This window comes from Salminus brasiliensis, chromosome 12 (genome assembly GCF_030463535.1).
Source record: "Salminus brasiliensis chromosome 12, fSalBra1.hap2, whole genome shotgun sequence".
Classification (NCBI taxonomy): domain Eukaryota; kingdom Metazoa; phylum Chordata; class Actinopteri; order Characiformes; family Bryconidae; genus Salminus; species Salminus brasiliensis.
In genome coordinates, this window is record NC_132889.1 from 32,796,656 (window position 1) to 32,818,744 (window position 22,089).

At 43.0% G+C, this 22,089-nt stretch overlaps 2 protein-coding genes across 2 annotated transcripts in view; one reads left to right on the forward strand and one right to left on the reverse strand.

Annotated features, from left to right (window-relative positions):
• Window positions 1-22,089, reverse strand: part of kcnj19a (potassium inwardly rectifying channel subfamily J member 19a) — a 44,993-nt gene that overhangs the window by 10,246 nt on the left and 12,658 nt on the right. Inside the window, exon 2 of the mRNA XM_072693055.1 lies at window positions 4,591-4,807. Coding sequence (XP_072549156.1) covers window positions 4,591-4,807 — 217 coding nt within the window. The remainder of the gene's footprint in view (window positions 1-4,590; window positions 4,808-22,089) is intronic.
• The window catches only part of znf281a (zinc finger protein 281a), a 70,510-nt gene continuing 48,646 nt past the window's right edge, over window positions 226-22,089 (forward strand). The window contains exon 1 of the mRNA XM_072693053.1: window positions 226-239. The gene's annotated coding sequence lies outside the window, so the exon portion shown is untranslated. The remainder of the gene's footprint in view (window positions 240-22,089) is intronic.

Genomic DNA, 22,089 nt, shown 5'->3' on the forward strand with positions numbered 1-22,089 from the left:
CAGCTCTCGCATTCGCACTCTCATTCCCTCGCTCTCTGCTTGTGCAGAAGACCAGAAGACGAAATGGGGTGGGTCTGGAGCTCGTACATCAAAGTAGCATGCGCGGGACCTGAAGCAGTTATTATGCATAGAGTACAGCTGGAAGCACAAGCAAGGTTATAACACGATCCTCATAACTCAGTCTGAAATTCATTCCACTTTATTCTACCGCTGCCACGTGAATGTGAGTGTGTGTGTGTGTGTGTGTGTGTGTGTGTGTTTACATAATCTGTTGGGAGAATAGGGCCCTGCTTCTGCAGGCCTGATCCACAGGTCTCTATTTTTAACTTAATTTATATCCGGGAGACAAAATCTTCTTACATTGACTACCATTGAAAGAAGGCTTTTCCCCTCTCCTGTAAAGCTGCTATTGTGGAGATATACAGTTTGTGCGACAGTGGCGATGTATGTGTGTGATACATATGTCCCAATTGAGGTATAAAAACAAACCAGTGTGTGAGAGGGTGAATGAGAAGCCCTGTAGAAAATGTCACTTTGGCAAGTAAAACCCTCTTAAGGGCTCTAGACCAGCAGACGGAAGTTTGATGTAAGCCGCGTTTTTAAAGTAATGAGAATCCGGCAAAAGGAAGTAAAATACTGTGAACCTCCAGCACTGCTGATCCTCCACCCTAAAACCAGCCTGATCTCCCAGTGAAAACGTCCACGAGTCGTTTTTTCGGCTTGTTAAACGACCCATCGCCACGGTCAGAGGAAACACGACCCCTAATCTACACCTAAATTTAACCTACACCTTAATCTGCACCTTAAATTAACCTACACCTTAATCTACACCTTCATTTAACCACCACTTTATTCTAACTTAACCTACACCTAGTATTAACCAACCCCCAATCTACACCTTAATTTAACCTACACCTTAATCTACACCTAAACTTAACCACCACTTTATTCTAACTTAACCGACACCTAATATAACCAACCCCCTAATCTACACCTTAATTTAACCTTCACCTTAATCTACACCTAAACTTAACCACCACTTTATTCCAACTTATCCTACACCTAGTATTAACCAATCCCCTAATCTACACCTAAACTTAACCTACACCTTAATCTACACCTAAATTTAACCTACACCTTAATCTACACCTAAACTTAACCACCACTTTATTCTAACTTAACCTACACCTAGTATTAACCAACCCCCTAATCTACACCTAAATTTAACCTACACCTTAATCTACACCTAAATTTAACCTACACCTTAATCTACACCTAAACTTAACCACCACTTTATTCTAACTTAACCTACACCTAGTATTAACCAACCCCCTAATCTACACCTAAATTTAACCTACACCTTAATCTACACCTTAAATTAACCTACACCTTAATCTACACCTTCATTTAACCACCACTTTATTCTAACTTCACCTACACCTAGTATTAACCAACCCCCAATCTACACCTTAATTTAACCTACACCTTAATCTATACCTTAAATTAACCTACACCTTAATCTACACCTTCATTTAACCACCACTTTATTCTAACTTAACCTACACCTAGTATTAACCAACCCCCAATCTACACCTTAATTTAACCTACACCTTAATCTACACCTAAACTTAACCACCACTTTATTCTAACTTAACCGACACCTAATATAACCAACCCCCTAATCTACACCTTAATTTAACCTACACCTTAATCTACACCTAAACTTAACCACCACTTTATTCCAACTTATCCTACACCTAGTATTAACCAATCCCCTAATCTACACCTAAATTTAACCTACACCTTAATCTACACCTAAATTTAACCTACACCTTAATCTACACCTAAACTTAACCACCACTTTATTCTAACTTCACCTACACCTAGTATTAACCAACCCCCTAATCTACACCTAAATTTAACCTACACCTTAATCTACACCTAAATTTAACCTACACCTTAATCTACACCTAAACTTAACCACCACTTTATTCTAACTTAACCTACACCTAGTATTAACCAACCCCCTAATCTACACCTAAATTTAACCTACACCTTAATCTACACCTTAAATTAACCTACACCTTAATCTACACCTTCATTTAACCACCACTTTATTCTAACTTCACCTACACCTAGTATTAACCAACCCCCAATCTACACCTTAATTTAACCTACACCTTAATCTATACCTTAAATTAACCTACACCTTAATCTACACCTTCATTTAACCACCACTTTATTCTAACTTAACCTACACCTAGTATTAACCAACCCCCAATCTACACCTTAATTTAACCTACACCTTAATCTACACCTAAACTTAACCACCACTTTATTCTAACTTAACCGACACCTAATATAACCAACCCCCTAATCTACACCTTAATTTAACCTACACCTTAATCTACACCTAAACTTAACCACCACTTTATTCCAACTTATCCTACACCTAGTATTAACCAATCCCCTAATCTACACCTAAACTTAACCTACACCTTAATCTACACCTAAACTTAACCACCACTTTATTCCAACTTATCCTACACCTAGTATTAACCAACCCCTTTCTGGACCCCCCATTTCTGGACTGCTGACGGTTCATTTAATACTTTTTAATCAGCTCCTTGTATGTGTTTATAAACAGCTGAATTTTCTCCAATACTATCTCCCATCGGTTTTTCAGTTTTTCGAGTGCATGACGGATGGGTCGTAAGCATGTGTTGTTTTTTTTTGCTCAACAGCGCTACCAGTGGACGAGTGAAAAAACAACAAAAAACAACCAAAACTGGAATGGAACTATTATATAGCACTGTACCACCTCTTCTCAATCTATGAATCCAGTCATCCTGGTGCAGGAGCCTAAAGTTACTACCTCCTTAAACAATCAAGGTGACTCATTTTCCAGGGAGCTCATTAATCCATATGAGATTATTGTACTAATAGTTTAAGCTATTACAAGCTATTTCCAGGCATTTATACTTATTGTAAGTGATCTTTTCATATCATATGACCTCGCCACTCTGGCATTTACTTTATTAATGCATTTGGCTCGTCCACATAAAATTATATGCCAGGGCAGTTAAAGATAATTTCCGGAGATAAGGTCACTTTTTCCATTCCAGAAATACTATTAACACTACTAGAATATTCTTGTATTTCTTTTAAATTATAGATATTTGGTCTACATTGTTTTTTACTTGCTGAGAGAGAGAGAGAGAGAGAGAGAGAGAGAGAGCGGGAGAGCGAGATAGGGAGATTTGTATAAGAAGACTTGTACGGGCCAAGAGAAATGAAAAAGCCGAAGAAATTCCTATTGAAATGGAGGCGGATACACAATGAGAGCTAAGTTGAAAGAGAACATGAAAAGAGAAGCGATCAAATTTGATCTTATTAGTGAAGAAGAGCGAGGTAAGCAGACAAAGAGCTCCCGGCAGACCTCCTTCTCAGCAGTGGGGGGGTTGGGGGGGTGGTATCACAGAGAGAAAGAGGAAGGAAAGCTTCATTAACGCTCCAGCTTGCGAAGTAATCCTCAGATATAGGCTCTGTGTTATCAGAGAGTGGCATGGTTTTAACGACCCCGACCTCGCTTATAGAAGGAGAGCATATTGGGCAGATAAAAGGGGGCGGGGCAAAGATATATGATCATTTCATATCACTCACTAAAACACTGCTGTAATTACGGCTAATTAAAACTTGTATTCTGTAATTAATTCAGAGAGCTGTCCATTTCTTACACCCTACTCTTTAAAGGGGTGCAGGAATGGATAACTGTATTTTTCTTGGCAGGGTTGAATAATGAGAGTTCAGTACTTGGAGCTGACAAACCTTGAGTCTCAAACACTGCTGCCACTTCATTCAAAAGGAAACCCAGAATGACCAAAACAGGGCTGTAAAATAAGCCAATCCTAAAACCCACAAACTGTTAAGTAACAGTCTTGACTCTGTACAGGGTGGTCTGGTGAGTAACACAGCACATATTGAAGGCTATCCTACGTATGAGGCAGATTAGGCTTCTTAAGCAAATTTCAATTCCACCTTAAATGGTGCTGAAGCATCAGACATCTACTAGTGGCAGAATGTAGCTGCTGGATAATTAAAGGTGGAATGTGAAATTAAAATTAGACACTGCCTAAAACTGCCCTTTCCCTGCTCAGTTTTCATTGGCTATTGATGGGACCATACAGATTGAGTCACTGACCAGTATACACCACTAGATTGCTTTCAGAGTTGGGTCGAAAAATCAAACACTCTGCTCTGACAGGCCTGAAACATGATCAGGAGACCAAAAATCATAGTCTGCCCCCCTTACCACCACTCAGTTCTCTCTCAGACTGACGAAATATCTGCAGACTAAAGCCAACCAGCCCAGACTGACAATCTGTCAAGCTAAAATCGGATCCCCCAAACCTCTTCAGCAGCTCGGTGGGTTCTGAAAGCAATGAAATTCATTTGCTCAAAACAGCTGATGGGAAGTTTATTGTGATGATAATCGCCGAAGGAAAGAACTGTTGAGCTACAAGCTAAACTGACCAGATAATAAGATTAAAAAAGCTGATAAGAAAAAGAAAGACAGGAAATGACTGTTACCTGTGGTCTCCACTATGCCCTCTAATATAACCACGATCTCAAACTGTTCATTCATGAGCGAGCGCTGGGACAGATCAAAGAAGGGGCTCTTGGGGTTGATCTCATGGCAGATGGTCAGAGGAGAGACAAGGAAGAGCTGGTCAGCGCCTGTCCCGAACCCAACGTCCAACTCACACTGATCCAGTGGCAGGAACTCGCCCTCGGGGGTCTGACGAGACTGTAAAGACAGGAAGATAAGAAGAGAGTGAGATAGAAAACAGAATGAAGTCACTTTCATCTTCATCAGCATCTTAATCATCATCACTACCTCAGCTGACTGCCAAACTAGAAGTAAAGCCAAACCAGGGGGGAGCGAGCAGGTGCTAGGCTAAAAGTTACCCAGCAAAGTCTCTCCAGCTAGCTAACCACACAATGCGCAGAGAGGACACTGTAAGGACTCTGTAAGGACCAAAAGGACAGTGGTCCAGAAGGGCAGTGGTGGCTCAGCAGTTAGAGCACTGGGATGTTGATGACAGGGTTGTGGGTTTGTTACCGGAGCTTGGCAAGCTGCCACGTTTGGGCCTTTGAAAAGGCCCTTAACCCTCTCTGCTCCCCAGGCGCCGCAGTGATGGCTGGCCTGGCCACCACTCCAGGCACATTTGCTCACTGGATTGTGTGTTTAATGCACAGACAGGAGGCCAAATTCCATCTGTGTCCAACAGAGTGTAACCCTGGCTTTAGACGGCTGCACCAATGCATAGAGAGGACACTGTAGGACACTGTAAGAAACCAAAAGGACAGTGGAAAAGCAAGGCGGTGGTGGCTCAGCAGTTAGAGTACTGGGTTATGGGTTTGATACCCGGGCTTGGTAATCGTCCGCTTTTCTAGGGTCCTAGAGAAGACCCTTAACCCTCTCTGCTCCCCTTAATCATCATCTAAGTAACATAAACATGTAAAGTAAAGTTCTACAAAGAGGCCAGCTGTAGAGAACCCAACCATTTCAGGGTGAGAAAAAAAGGAGAAAAGATGAGAAATAAAGAATAAGAGACGAAACAGAGAGAAAGAGAAAAGCATCATGTAAAAACGAAAAGATCAAAAAGGAATCTGTTTCAGAAATGACCATCATTTCAGTCCACTGTAAAATCTATCTAATATAGAGAGGGAAATGGAGAAGAAGACAGACAGAGAAGAGAGCTCCCGGTTCTTAAGCAGAAGAGTGATAGAGGTGTTGGCCTAAAGCACACAAAGCAGAGATCCAATCATGAGCTCATGAGTACGGTGGACGACATTAAGGCAGATGGAGGATAGAAAAACTGATCTGCAGACGCTGAGCTTCACCAGCATTGCCTTCACAATACAATCCGTCTACATCATTTATTCCAAAATTTGACCACCTTACCGAAGAGGTAAAAACCTTATTAGATTTCAATGGAATTCAATGGAAAAAAAAAACATTTTAATTCCTTATTCATACTGGAGCATTTCTATTGGTCCATTCACCATTCATTGTTTTTGGCAACAACTGCCAGATGGGGAAAAACTGCAAAAATAGAGATACAATGTTTTGCATGACGAGAGACAACCACATTCACCATTTGTGTTGTTGGACACAGATGGAATTTGGCCTCCGCCTTTAACCCATCCGTGCAGTGAACACGCACACATACACACTAGTGAGCAAACATACACGATGACAGCGAGCACAAGTGCCTGGAGCGGTGGCTGCCCGGGGAGCGTCCGGGGAGCGCCCGGGGAGCAGGGAGGGTGAAGGGCCTCGCTCAGGGCCCCAACAGTAGCAGCTTGCAGAGCCCGGGTACCGAACCCACAACCCTGTCATCATTAGCCTAGAGCTGTTATCTAAATGTAGTAGAAAGCCTTTTCCCTGGACAGTAGAGACAGTCACTCAAACAAAATACCCTTGATTTCAGAAGAAACAATGAATGAGCAGGCGTCCCAATACTTTTGTATTAAACCAAACAAGATTTTCAGAGAATCACAGTTAGCCGCAACTGAAGAAGTCTGAAGAACAGAGCTTGGTTCCTCCAGGTTTCTCCTGGACGCCCCCCAGTCCAGCCAGCACAGTGTGGATGTGTTCAATCCCATCAGCAGCAGCAGCAGCAGCTCACCTGATTTACCATCATTAACCCCTGTGTCCACAAACATTTGGATATGTAGTGTATCACTTATCACTGATATATTACACCCCCCCCCCCCCCAACTCCCTTAATCTGCATGTTTAGAATCAGCCATGAATACAAATAGAGTCATTTAGCATGGAGTGCTATGTCAGACGTTCCGGCAGCGCATGTCCCCATGGGATGTATGTGTGTGTATGAGTGTGTGCAACAGTAGAGGCTAGGGAGTGTGTGAACACTGTTTGGACAGGCCATGTCCCCTATACAGCCGTACACTGAGGCAGAAACATTTAATAGCCCTCACACAGACACACCGTGACACACACACACACACACACACACACTCCATCTCCTCTACGGCATTCCCCTGTTTATTTTTCATCCAGTATCTTCCCTTCCTGGCTTTCTCTCTCTAACAAAGACACGTTGGTGAAAAGGAGAGAGAAACAGCACTGACAGAGAGCAGAATTTGAAGAGATGCCAAAGCAGCAAAGGAAATGCCAACACCACCCCCCACCTCGCTCCCCCTCACTCCAGCGCGCTTTCTCTGTCTACAAATTAATAGGATAAGACAGCATGGTGCCACTGTGTTGGTGTACATGTGTGTGTGTGCATGAATGTGAGCACCACTTTCTCTCTGATGGGATTAAATTACATTAGATTATCACAGCGCTCTATATATTCCAGATTACTACTACCACCCATTACACACACGTTCATCTGGGAATACCCACTCATACACACACACACACACACTCCTGTTAGCACTCCTCTCAGCCCACATACATCGGTTTCTTCAGATGCTTAGCACTTACCACCCTTTAGATGTATATTGTCATTGGTAAGCGAAAACCTTGCATCCCCAAAAAAGCAACTTTACAGGAGAGGGAAAAAACATTATTAACTTTTAATGGAAGTCAATGTACAAATATTATATTCCAAGCCAATCTGGAGCATTGCTATTGGTCCATTCCTCATGGGATTTTGACATAATGTCAAGAACAACCACCAGATTCAGATTATGTAAAAACCTAGTATGTGATATACAGTAGATCTTTACAACAGAATCTGTGCCATCTCAGCTGACCACCAATGTCAGGTGGCGTCAGGTGGCGTCAGGTGACCACAATACGATGTCAGGACTAATGCAAAATCAATTTGACGTACAAAAGTTACGAAATTCCGTTGCTTTAATTTGGGATGTTAAAGCAACACTATGTAACATTTCTACCTTATAACAGCAGCTTCGAAATCACTGACCTCTACTGACCTGTATTATGGCGTCACTGACGTTGCTACTCTAACTGCTAACTGCAGTATATAAGTCTGAAGAAGCTGGCAGGGAGACTCTCACAAGAATTGCGTCAAATTTGCGTCAAATTTGTGTAATATCCTGTAGTACTACTCTACCGCCTCAGACTTTATGTTTCTATCACTATTAGTGATGGTTCTGTAGCTCTCAGCTTGTCCAGAAATGTGTGCGCAAAGTGCGGCCCTAAGTGGTGGCTCAAAGCACGAATTACACGTCCTGACTGTAGGGGGAGCACAGGAGCAAGAAATACCAATTTTCCATAGCGTTGCTTTAAGTGACTAAAATTTAACATTGGCCAAATGTTACATTCCCACGTCTTACTGACATAAAATAAGAACATTTATTTGTGATGTGTGACCAAAAACCAGTGTTTGCTAAACTCCTTATTTTTAATGTCCACACAACGTGAAATTCTAACACTGTTAGATGTTGGTTTTGGGCTGATTTGTGACTCTGATTTTCAAATAAAATTCATTGTTTTGGCATCAACCTGATTTTCATTTAGTCCAACATTTTTCTAAACTCATTCACAACACTACAGATTTACACTATATGTCCAAATGTTTGTGGACACCACCTACCAACCTGTGAACACCTAATGAATGCATTTAGCTACTTCAAGTTAAGTTGTACCCGTTGCTGACACAGCTGTGCAAATGCACACACACACACACACAGCTTGTCTATTCCCTGTAGAGAAGTACTGCCAATAGAATAAGACTCTCTGTAGGAGATAAACACTAACCTATTGGCACCTTTTGGCCTTATGCCAGGAGGTAGAGGGGTATAAAGTCAACCCCCCCCCCCCACCCCCAGCATTGAGCAGTGGAGCAGTGGTATAGTGTTCTCTGGAATGATGATGGTGCTTCATCCAATACTTTTAGGATGAATTGGGGTATTGGGGATGAGGTGGGGTGGTGAAAGTCTTCCTTGGACAGTAGATACAGTTACTCCAACAAAACGGGTTAAACTCTTTTTTTATGCTATAGGTGTCCCAATACTTTCAAATTTTATTTTATTTTAAAATCAATTGTTAGTTAGCTACTTTCAGCTTTTAAAATGCCTCTGAGAAAACAGGCCTCCGTCACATTAAATGAATTATGTAGGAAATGGCTGCTTGACATTTCAGTTATGATGCTTCACCTGCTGGCCTGCTGGGTGTTTGAATACAGCTCTGCGTTCCCCTTAGCTGCCTCCTTCATCTCGCTTGCTCTCTCTGTTTAAGTCTTCTCATTTTGGAAAGCACTGCCTACATTTAAGCAAGACGTGCATTCCATTTTTAATTAATTTGAATATTACAAGTTATCACCTCATGAAAAACAGCCTGCTTGTTGGTGGAAAATTCAAGAACCTAGCCAAACTATATTGACAAAAGTATTGGGACATTTTCTCATTCTTTGTTTCTTCTGAAATCATAGGTATTTAAAAAGAGTTTATCCAGCTCTTGTTGGAGTAACTGTCTCTACTGTCCAGGGAAGAAGGTTTTCTACTAGATTTTGGAGGAGCATTGCTGTGAGGATTTGATTGCATTCAGCGACAAGGGCATTAGTGAGGTCAGAATATTGGATAATCACCACCCCACCTCATCCCCAACTCCCCAAATCATCCCAAAAGTACTGGATGGAGCACCGACCATCACTCCAGAGAACACAGTTCTTCCACTGCTCCACAGCTCAATGCTGTAGGGCTTTATACCCCTCTATCCTACAGTAGGATCATGTTTATCTGCTTATTCTATTGGCAGTACTTTTCTACAGGGACTAGACAAGCTGTGTATATGTGCATGTGGTGTCGGGAATGGGTGCAACTTAAAATAGTTTGCTAAATACATACAGTAGAAGGAATGTCCACAAACATTTGGACAGATAGCACTGAGCTTGTCAAAAATGTCACAGGCTGCTGGAGCAGGTGAACCTGAACCTATTGGCACCATGCTGCCTAATGCCAGGCGTGGGCTAGAGGGGTATAAAGCCACCCAGTATTGAGCTGTGGAGCAGTGGAGCTGTGTTCTGTGGAATGAGGGTGGTGCTGCATTCAATACTTTTGGGATGAGTTTTGGGATGTTGGGGATGAGGTGGGGTGGGGAGCATCCAACATCTTGACCCCAATAACGCTCATGCTGAATTAGATTCGGTCTGTAAGACTGTTCATACAGCCAATACAAGTCGTAGTGACACACACACACACACACACACACACACACACAGCAAGCAAAAACCCATCATATCCCACAAATTCTCTCCAATCCACATAAAATCACACACAACCCCCACCTCCTCACATACACACTGTCCTCTCTCTCTCTCACACACACACACACACACACACACAACCCTCACCCACACAGGTTTTTGGGGCCACATTCAGAGAGTACTCATGTCTCCTCCAGTGCGTTGGGAGTTTTTCCACTCCGGAGCATCTCTACACTGACGGCCCACATGCAGTCTATCCCAGCCACCCATCCCCTGCCTACACACCCCGTATCTACCCTCTATATTTAACCAGCCTATCTGCCGTACCTCCTCCTCCAGCAGAGTTTACTCCTCAGTAATGGTGTCCCCAGCACTCCTTTTCACTGCACAGTATCGCAGGGGCTGGCATTTGAATCGTTTTTGCTATTCAGTCATCCCACGTGATCAAGCAAGCAGTATCCCAATATCCAATTGAGAAACCCAATTTGCATACCCATGAATCCCTGCAACCATCAGGAACCCTGTGTTTATGTGGCTGCTTGTTGAGCTGAGTGTTTGCTCTTACTGTAAGGATGTGTTATTTGGTGGTTTCTGCCAGTGTGGGTCTTACTGGCACTTTATGTGGTGTTTGTTTATGTTCACTGTCAGTGAAGGCACTCAAGCTAAAACCGGCTAATTCCAAAACCCACAAAACAGTCTGGGCTTGTTATATCCACAGTCTTTCTCCGGGATGCCCTACACCACCAGACTCGCCACTAGTTGTTGTAATTGCGGCATTGCCTGTGCCAGTGTCCACAAAGTAGTAGACTAATTTGGCGAGCCAGGAAGCTAGCTAAAGCTGGAGAAGCTAGCGGTCACTATCACAAAAACCAATAACATACCTCTGGGGCAGCTGGGGGAAAAAGCCTTTCGGAGGAGCACAATGGACAGCCTTGGCAAGAGGCCTCTCAGGAAAAACGGTAAAGCTAAATACAAGATGACCAGGTCATCGGTTCACCTTTCACTGCACGAGAGGTCGGCAACACTATTCGGTAAGTCGGGAATAATTATACAAAATAATTAGTGGAGGTATAAAAACAAGGCTAGGCTAGGCTAGCCACAAAAGGATCAGCATGTTTCAGTGGGAGGATAAATAACAGGGTTGTAAATAGGCTTGTAAAACTGCATCTGAGCTCTTTCACCAGTCATATCAACAAAAAGCTACTTTAAATACTCAAGAAATAAAAATATAGATGTTTTCATTTGAAACAACATGTCTTATTAAAAACATGATTAAGCTAAGATCTGCATATTCGAATAATCACACCCCCAAACATCCCCACTAAGTAGGACCCCTTAAGGGGATCCTCAGCTATAACTGTGACTATGTCTGCACATGCTCCACGCTACGGTAGCAGAAATTAGCAGGGCTCTTTCTAGTTTCTTTTTGTGTGTTTTTCCCGGCGACTTTCATCTCTCCTGGATAAACAGATGCGCCTTTCGGCTGCAGGAAGTGTTTCTGTTCTGATTTTGGGTTCGGGTCTTGTGGGCTTTGAATTAAAAACCCAAACTTTCCAAGAGTATTTTTACCACAGGTGCCGGAGGCAGACACATATGCACATCCACCGAGCCACACAGTGAAGAGCAGAGAGCATGAGTCAGTCTTACAGAGGCAGCACAGACTCACTGCTCTTCTTTCACTGTCACCCACTCGGCGACTTTTTCTCGGCTCTATTGGCTTGCCCAGCAAAATGCATAGTTTAAGTTATAACTGTACATAAAGAACATCAAAAATGTCCAAAATGGCCAAAAAAGGAAAACCTCTGAACTTTCAGTGTCAGTGTAAAAAGATTTTATTCCCAGTCATTTTAGAGCATTTCTATTGGTTCATTCATCATGACATTTTGACACTGTAAAGACCAACTGCCACTTTTCACATTGTGTCAAAATGTCAAAAGCAGCAAAAAAATGGAAATACAAGTTTTTAGTGCCACACGACAATAAAAAAAAAAAAAGGCAAGCCAAGCCTTTTACCAAATAGAATTCTGCATAGAATCGTCAGTGGCGTTTTAACAATGGGGAGTATGGGACCAAAATATCTTCTCTTTATAGTGAAAAAGATTCTGATGCATAAATGACCTCTATTTATTTCCTGTACTTGTAAAAGACTCAAGCCCCGCCCTCAGAGCCTTAAGATGTAGACCAAATATTTCCTGGTTTTAGATGTGAGGAGCCCAGGACCTCATGAACTAGCATGTGACTAACGCTGGGGTAGCGAAACTGGGCGAGGCCAGCGGTTGCTGCAGTAATGATGATTATGCCACAATAACGCAGCAATAAAGATGCTCGATAGCGATGCTGGGCGACATTCTATCTATATCTATTTGCATGTGCAAATGCACACATACGTAGGCACAAACTGTATTGTATTGCCAATACAATAATCTCTCAAGCAGATAAACATGAACCTATTGGGACCATACTGACTTGGACCAGAGAGTATAGAGTATAAAGCCCCTCAGCATTGAGCTGTGGAACTGTGCTCTCTGGAATGATGGATGTTGTTCCTTGCAATACTTTTGGTATGGGGATGAGGTGGGGTGGTGATCATCATCAATAACTTGACCTCACTAATGCTTTTGTGGCTGAATGCAATCAAATCCTCACAGCAATGCTCTCCAAAATCTAGTGGAAAGCCCTACCTGGACAGTAGAGACAGTTACACCAACAAAAACATGATAAACATTTTATTAACACCCTTGATTTTGGAAGAAAAAAATGAATGAATGAATGCATGAGCAGGTGTCCCAATACTTTTGTCAATGGACTAGTCTCGCAGATTTCACCAAACATCTTGGTCTTGGCTGAGCGGTTATAGTTGAACTAGGGGGGAAAAGTGTTTCACTTTCTTCCTCAATTGTTCCAAAAACAAACAACCAAAAAAAAAAACCCTGTCAGGACATTCGGGACTTATTCCTGAATGAGCATCTCAGTCTCAGCCGTTCTGAGAGATTTGGCCCGAGCTGTGGGGTATTGTGGGCTGCTCTGTTGTTTGCATCCTAAGCTGAGTGAGGGGTGCTCTGCGGAACGCTGCATTCTTCCATTTGGTCTAATCTGCCAGTGGCCCGCGGCCGCCCCAATGTATCACTCCTGTCCGTTCGTCTTAAGCTTAGGAAGACGGATGACTGTATCCAAGAAGCAGACATGCAAAAGCCTCTTACGCAGAGCCCTTCAGCACCTCACAACGGTGCTCTCGCCGCTCTGAATAGACAATAGGGACAAACAGACAAAGAAACACTCATCCTTTATGCAGCAACAAGATCAAGCATGAGCAGTCTTGTTAATCTTGTCCTGATGAATGAGAGGAATGTGTGCAAGAGGGCATACAGAAGGTCTTCGCTCTTAGACCTTTGTTCAGGCTCTAGTAGACCAGCTTCTGAAGCTGCTTCGCTCTTCACTCATCTGAGCCAATCAGACTGTCAGGCTTGAAAATGTGGACCTTCGGATGATTCTGGTCATTGGAAGAACCATAACCAATGCTTTAAAAATGACAGTAAAGTCATGAATCTTCCTCAGTTGTTAGACACAATGGTTGCTTAGGTTGCCAGCTTCAGTATATTTACTGTGTAAAGTCCAATACTTTCGCAATACAATTCATCTTTAATAATTTAGTTAATTCAGGTAGGTCAGTGTTTTCAGGATTCCAGGCAACAACGGATACGTCTTGCTAGCTTGCTAGGTGCCATTTCTCGGCAGGTACATCATAGAAAGCTGTTTTGAAGTAAAAGACCCTTCGTATGCAGCCTAGAAATACAACCTTTGTAGTATGCAACTAATGTATCTTTTCCAGACCCTGGTTACCCACAGGTCTCTGCACACAGACAACACAGGAAAAATGAAAATGCTGGAAAACCATCAAAGAAAATTCCAGGAGAGGGGGTTGTTTAAAAATGTTCATTTTTATAATTCTAATTCATTTCTGTGAAGACGTCACCACCACAACCGCCTGGTTAGATCCATCCAGGGTGAGATCCAAAATGTGACAACTTCAGCTCCTTAGAGTTATATGTAGGGGCGCCACAACTAATCAACAACCAAATTAGTTGGCGACACATACGATACTTTGGTGACTCTAAATAGGAGTGGTTCAGGACGCAAGGGAACTGTGGATTAAAAGCCAAAGTTTAACCATAACAGTGTGGAATACAGTTTTACTGCCTGCCTAGAGCTGCAGTGAAAACACCAGACTGAGCGGCTGTCTGTCACATGAACGGAGCATGCGGATAAACCCAGTACAGAGCCAGAAGGCAACATGGCAGCACATCTCAGTCTGGTCTGAGTGAAGAGCAGGATTCTATTAGTGTGAGACATGGGAGTCTCATATGGACACGGGCTGAGTGTAAAAAGTAAGTCACACAGGGATGTTACAAATGAGGAGAGTGGCCACTGGCTGAAATATGAATGTGAATTCTCGTAACGCTCAACATGGTATCTGTTTTACGTATAAGGTCCTGCCTTTTGAATAAATGAGCCAATCAGCTTGCAGGTCGAAGATACGGTGGTGCCGGCCAGACCGTGTGAAAATAAGTCACTAATACAAAAGAAGCACTGACACAAATGTTCTTTTTCTAATGTTGGAAAAAGATATTGGATTTTTTTTAGTCTTTTATAGCCTTTATATTAGCAGTAAAGCTCATTAAAACAGTGATTTATTGAACACTGCATCATTAGTTAGCAAATGTAAAAACAACATGCTAAACGTAAAAGCTGATAGTTAACAGTTATTTGGTAACTGATAATAATCTGAATAATAGATTATTCATTTCAATAATCAATAGATTATTCAACTGTGGTTGTTTGTTGCAGCCCTATTTACAGGCCTCAATCAGTGACACCTCACGACTGATGACTGACAGCTACAACAATTATGCTAGGATTTGGAAATTGGCAAAAAAAAGGTTCCAACAGGGCTGTAGACAATTAAGAAAAGGTCAGTAGATGGAGCTTTCTCCCCTCATCACTCCTAAAGCAGCATTGGCCGGCGCAGGCGTCTATTAGCTGGTGCAGTGGAGCTAGGGACCCGGCACTTTCCTCCAAGCGTGTCGACTGCCTTGCGATGCTGCATAGGTGGCACTTCCCATGTATCGGGAGCATTGCTAGTGCTACGATCGGGTGGGTTAATTGGCAGTACTAAATTAGGGAAAAAAGGAAAAGCAAGGACAAGAGGCCCAAACTGCTTTATACCAATGACCACTTAGCCATGAAGCCCACAAACTTTCCTTAAACCACTTGAGCCACTCTGAATGAATGAATGAGAACAGGATTCCTACAACAAGAATTTGGCTGAGGGTGAAACAACCTAGTATAATTAGGATAGGGGTTGGACTATATTAGATATGGTACACTGACATAAAGAAGTATCATAATACACATTTCGTATCACCATCCATTGACATATGAACCTCGAAAATCATTTATCTGAACAAGATCAATTCTTGCACTGCCACCAGCTCACAGGCCCACTGCTGACAACAAGCATTGTGTTGGCGAGAACATTTGCATAGCCAGACGCCGTTCGGCGTCTAGGTCTCTTTTCCTTTGAGCTGTGCAGTCCACTCTCCTCACGCTTTATGGAAATGTGCAGACTCTTGCATTTTTTATCGTATCGACATGCTTTTCAAAATATCTAGCCAAAATAATGAAGTCCTGCACGGCTCTCGGGATCTACATACCCTGCATGGGAAATATACTTGTCTGCAGGATTTCTGCAAACCACGTTGACGTGGTTCTGTATCTCATCCTGCATTATTTTAAAACCGAAATATGACCAAATTCAGCGTTCAGTTTGCTCACAGGGTGCCAAAGTGAACACTGCAGTTTTTAATGAATCATTCAATGAATGTTAAACCGTCAGTCTGACCATTACAGTGTTAAACTGCTCTGATTAAGGAAAGACGAGCTGGTTAGTATTAGCTTAGTTAGCAGGATGACGGTGCTGCTCTCCACAGCAAAAACTCAAGTCTGTCTGACTGAAACCCTACTTATAAACGTGCAGACTTGTGTGACTGTGGCTCACTCGCTAAGCTAGCCCTTGCTTAGCTAGATCAGCTACAGCTCCACCAAGTATCAAGCAGCCCAGAGCCTTTGCTGTTGACTGACTCCTGAGCGACCGTCACAAGTGTTGACAATAAACACGGCAAGCAAAGTCAAGTTACTGGTGTTGGGAGTAGCTGAAGGTGAAATGAGAGACCTCAGGAGAAGTGCAAACCCTTAAACCATACTTTAAACCAGACTGTGTAAGACCATTCTTCATCATAGTCAGAGTGTGCATCAGATTCATTGGCCCTAAAATAGAACCCTGTGGGACCCCACAATATCGGGTATGCTAAAACAGCCATAGCCAACACACAATAGTTTTCACTGGATTAACAACTGAATCATGAACCTAGGATTGAAGGGGTTAAAGTAGCTGAATGCATTCGTTAGAAGGGATGTCTACAAATCTTTGGACAAGTAATTGTGATCTGGAATAAACTAGCGAAACTTAAGTGACCCTAAGACCCCCTAAGTGACTGTTTATCCTGTTCATTGAAATGAAAGATCCTTAAATCAACCATTGTTATATTATGTGGACTTTGACAGCTGGATAGCAAGCGTAGAAATGCCCTATTCAGTGATTTGCAACAACGTCTACCTAACTTTGGAAGCGGGCGTACAGCAAAAACTAGAGTTTCAAGCGGAAAGTGTGTGTGTATGAGTGTGGGTCTTTTTGTGAATTCACTCAAAGAGGGAGCATGAATCCATCAGGAATAGAAACCCCACTGGGTAAAGCAAGAGCACATTAAAAAAAGACTGCTATTCCCCCTGGAGGGTGTGCTCCTGAGAGTACCTGAGAGTTTGTTTTTCTGTGTGTGTGTGTGTGTGTGTGTGTGTGGGTGTGTGTGTCTGTAAGACTGTGCTGTCATGGCTCCTGACAGCCACTAAATGGCACCCTAAAGAAGCTGGTCGTCTAACTCATTGCCCATGCCATAAGAGAGGGAGAGCACGAGAGTGATGGAGTGGAGATGTGGAATGAGGAACGAAAGAAAAAGTGATGGACGGACGCTGTCCTGAGAGGACAAGCCATTACGGCAGAAAGGAGCGCAGAGAAAGAGCACCTACAGTAACGGCAGCACCCATCAGTTCTACTTAGTCTCATGCACGGTTCAATTAGGGCCAGGATTTTTCTGTTTTACTTAAAGGTGATCCACCGCGGTTCTCGCAGCACTGCGGCACACTCACCGGGAAAGGTGTGGACAGATAAACAGAACTCAATTTTCACCTTGGCTTTATCGCCGTGCCGGGGCTGACTGGGTTTGGTGTATAGTTTTGAAGTGGAAAATTTCACCTTTTATTGTGAAATACTGACGAAATTGATTCACATCGCCTCAGGGTGTACCAGTGTGTGCGTTGGATAGGTAAAACATTATGTACAGGCCTAAAAATGCAGAACATGAGCTCTTTAATGCTTTCCTGTGTCTCTTAAAAGGCCCCTAGAATTGAAATCTGGATCTTCCTAGGTTCAAACCATGAACCATAAACGCTGCTGTTCCTCCAGAACCAAAGCAGAACCAAAACAGAGCTGTAAAATGGGACAAGGCAGGAGGGCTGACTGGAGGAATCTATGGAAGCAAGCGGGTGCTAGACTAAAAGCTAATGCTAGTCTGACCAGAAAAGGCAGAGCGCTGACTGGAGGAATCTATGGAAGCAAGCGGGTGCTAGACTAAAAGCTAATGCTAGTCTGACCAGAAAATGTACTTCTTGAGACAGCTCAAGAAATTCAACCTGCCACAGACCCTGATGATCCAGTTCTACACAGCGATCATCGAGTCCATTATCACAGCCTCCATAACTATCTGGTTTGGTTCCTCCACCTCACAAGAAAGAACCAAACTCCAGCGCATCATCAGGACAGCAGAGAGGATCATAGGATGTAACCTGCCATCACTTCAGCAGATCTACTCCAGCAGGACGAGGAAGCGGGCTGGCAAGATTACATCTGACCCCTCACATCCTGGACACCTCCTCTTCCAGACACTCCCCTCGGGTAGAAGACTGCGGTCCATCAAAACCAGCACAACACGTCATGCTAACAGCTTCTTCCCCAGAGCTGTAGCGCTCCTCAATCACAGTGGTCACCTCCCACTGTAAACCTCTAAACTTACAACTGAACTGTACCAAACCGGACTGAACAGTTATTTGCACTCTGCCTATTTTGCACTATGACTATTTGCACACCTGTACAGATGTCCTTTTCTTTTCTGTAAATATATTTTTCAGCTCTTTATTACCTTTATTACCTTTAGTACTTTCTACTTTTTTTAAATTTATCCCCTACCCTATTTATTGTTTAGTGTCATTTTCCTTTAGTTTAAGACTGTGTTCTGTGTTTCTTTGTTACTTGTCATGCGTGTTGCTCTCACCAAGACAAATTCCTTGTATGGGTAACATACTTGGTGAAATAAAGAGATTCTGATTCTGATTCTGAGATTCTGATTCTGAAAAGGTAGAGGGCTGACTGGAGGAATCTATGGAAGCAAGCGAGTGCTAGACTAAAAGCTAACTCTAGTCTGACCAGAAAAGGCAGAGGGCTGACTGGAGGAATCTATGGAAGCAAGCGGGTGCTAGACTAAAAGCTAACGCTAGTCTGACCAGAAAAGGTAGAGGGCTGAATGGAGGAATCTATTAAAGCAAGCAGGTGCTAAACTAAAAGCTAACGCTAGTCTGACCAGAAAAGGTAGAGGGCTGAATGGAGGAATCTATTAAAGCAAGCAGGTGCTAAACTAAAAGCTAACGCTAGTCTGACCAGAAAAGGCAGAGCGCTGACTGGAGGAATCTATGGAAGCAGGTGGGTGCTAAACTAAAAGCTAATGCTAGTCTGACCAGAAAAGGCAGAGGGCTGACTGGAGGAATCTATGGAAGCAAGCGGGTGCTAGACTAAAAGCTAACGCTAGTCTGACCAGATAAAGGCAAAAGGGCTGACCGGAGAAAGCCAGGAAAACAAGCAGATACTTGACTAGCTATAATTTGTTTTCGGCGAGCAAAACCACACATTGAGCCAACGGGACACCCAACTAAAAAAACAGCCACACTATTTGGTCAAACAATGCTAAAACAGGCTAAAATGATGCTAAACTGAACTAAGTTAGGCCTTGCTAGTCTACGCTAAACCAGCTAACCAACTCAGAGTCCATCAGTTGTCTTCCACAACAGGAAAATCAGAGTGCTGAAATAACAGGGTGGTAAATATAGGCTTGTAGAACAGCATCTGAGCAAAAAACGTGAAAATGGAACCATTAAAGTCCTTTGTAGCACGCAACACACCACACACACTCCCACAATGAAGTGAAAACACTCCTGATTTAACCACTACCACGTATTCATTCCCATCCACTAAAGAACAGGCGCCCATTTTCAGAGAAACGCTTTACGTGCGCATCACTCCTGGGTCACACGGCTGTAAAGGCAAGACAAATAACATGCAATCTCCCTCACACCTCATGCGTCAGTCCCTCTCAGTGCAGTCACATGCAGATAGAGAGTGGCCTGCAGAGGGGTAATTTTCACTGGAAAATAAATGACATACAGCATACGCACTTATAATCGAATACAGAGCCCTATACAGAACACATACAAATAGCCTCTCTCGCTTGAACTCTCTTTCTCTCACACACACACATACACACATACATACACCAAGGCCCTGAGTCATACTTCTATGTCTCTTGCAATCTAATTATCACTAATTAACTCAATTTATCACTTCACCCCAGTGTCTGCCTCCACCACAAACAACTCAGCACGCCACAAGATCAACAATAAAGACAACAAACAGCTCCATCATTTCCCTCCGGTGTTGCCTTATAGCAGTAATTGATGCGTCCGTGTGTGTGTGTGTGTGTGTGTGTGTGTGTGTGTGTGGTAACGTAGGGGTATTGCCATGTTTTAGTAGGGCACACTCTGAGGAAACCTTTGTTCAACATTGATAATTGCTCTGATTATCAACCATTTCACAGCTCAGCCTAGTGTTCAAAATCAGCCTTTTAATGTGGTAAATCCAGCTCCACAATCTCCACAACTGTGGAGGAGCTCCTCAACATCTCATATCTCCACCCAATCTCCACAACATCCAATTTCTCCACCCAATCTCCTCAATGCAACATTACTCCACTCTATATCCTCAGTGCTCCATGAAGCCACCCAATCCCCTTAATAGCCCATTGTTTCACTGCCATCTCCTCAACAACGTATTACTCCACCCCCATCTCCTCAATGCCCCATTACTTTGCCCCATCTCCTCATCTCATTACTCCATGCCATCTCCTCAATACCCCATTACTCCACTTCATCTCCTTAATGCCCCATTACTCCACTTCATCTCCTCAATGTATCATTGCTCCACCTCATTTCCTCAACACCACCTTACCCAACTTCATTTCCTCAAAGCTCCATCACCACTCCAGCTTCACAATGCCCCATTACTCCACCCCATTTCTTCAATGCCTCATTGCTCCACCCCATCTCAACATCCCATCACTCCTCCTATCACTCCACCTCAGCTCATCTACATTCAAATACTCCACCCAATCCCCTCAATAATCCATTGCTCCACTCCATCTCCTCAGTGCCTCATTACTCCACCCCATATCCTCAACATCCAATTACTCCACCCAATCCCCTCAATAACCCATTGCTTCACTTCATCTCCTCAATGTCTCATTCCTCCACCCCATATCCTCAACATCCAATTACTCCACCCAATCTCCTCAATAGCCCAATACTCCACCCATCTCCTCAATGCCTCATCACTCCACCCCTAGCTCTTCAATGTCCCATTACTCCACTCCATATCCCCAATGCCTCATTAATCCACTCCATCTCCTCAATGTCCCATTACTCCACTTCACCTTATCCGTTCAGCTACAACAACATTGAGGAAACATGGAGGACACGTCTGTCTGAAAAAGAGATTGTAGAGGTGTGATTTATATTCATGCTCGGGAATGAAAGGTGGATCTAAAGGTAAAAAATGGCTCCAGTGTTCACTAGAGGTGGTGTTACATGAATCTTGACTAAAGCCTCTTAAAAGACACCTGCACACCATGTTTCTGCTCATATAAATACCTAATCTTAGGAGGCTTATGGAGATTTATGTGTTACACCCACAAGAGACCGTCTCATAAATACGGGGAGTGTGTGTGTATGTGTGTGTGTGTGTGTGTGGGGGGGTGTATGGTATTCATGTGCATTGACAAGTTGGTCATGCTTGTTTACAGTCTGTCATGTCAGTGTATCAGTGTTTACATGTGCACACAAATAAAGCAGGGTGTACAATACACTGGCATTTGAATGCGTGTGAAATATTACACTGTCAGCATTCATAAGCAGCCCTGTACAGTCAAGAGCATCAGCAAAGGCATCAGACGTTGCCCATTATTATAAAGTGAAGTCAATTCACACTGCCCCTCAAAAGTGTCAGGACACCTAGCTATTCACAATATCATCGAGATCAAGGCCTTTTCACATGTATTCTAATGGACTGGCGGTCAGATAAGCATGGACATGTTAAATATGGATGCGCAGCTATCCCTATTCAAATCCCCCATTCAAATTAACCCATTTCCTGTCACTTACCAAAAGGTTTATGTAAAATATTGTCTTATATTATTATATTATTATTATATTATTCTCTTACAACCTCCTAACTTCTCTTCTACCCCTAAACATGCTAACTGCTAATGATAAAGGTTAGCATGGTCGCTAACTGACACAAAAGCTTGAACTGTCTGTTGGTGTGACACAAAAATGTCTACTGGTATGACACATGAACTGTCACACCAGAGGACAAAATGTCATGCGGGAG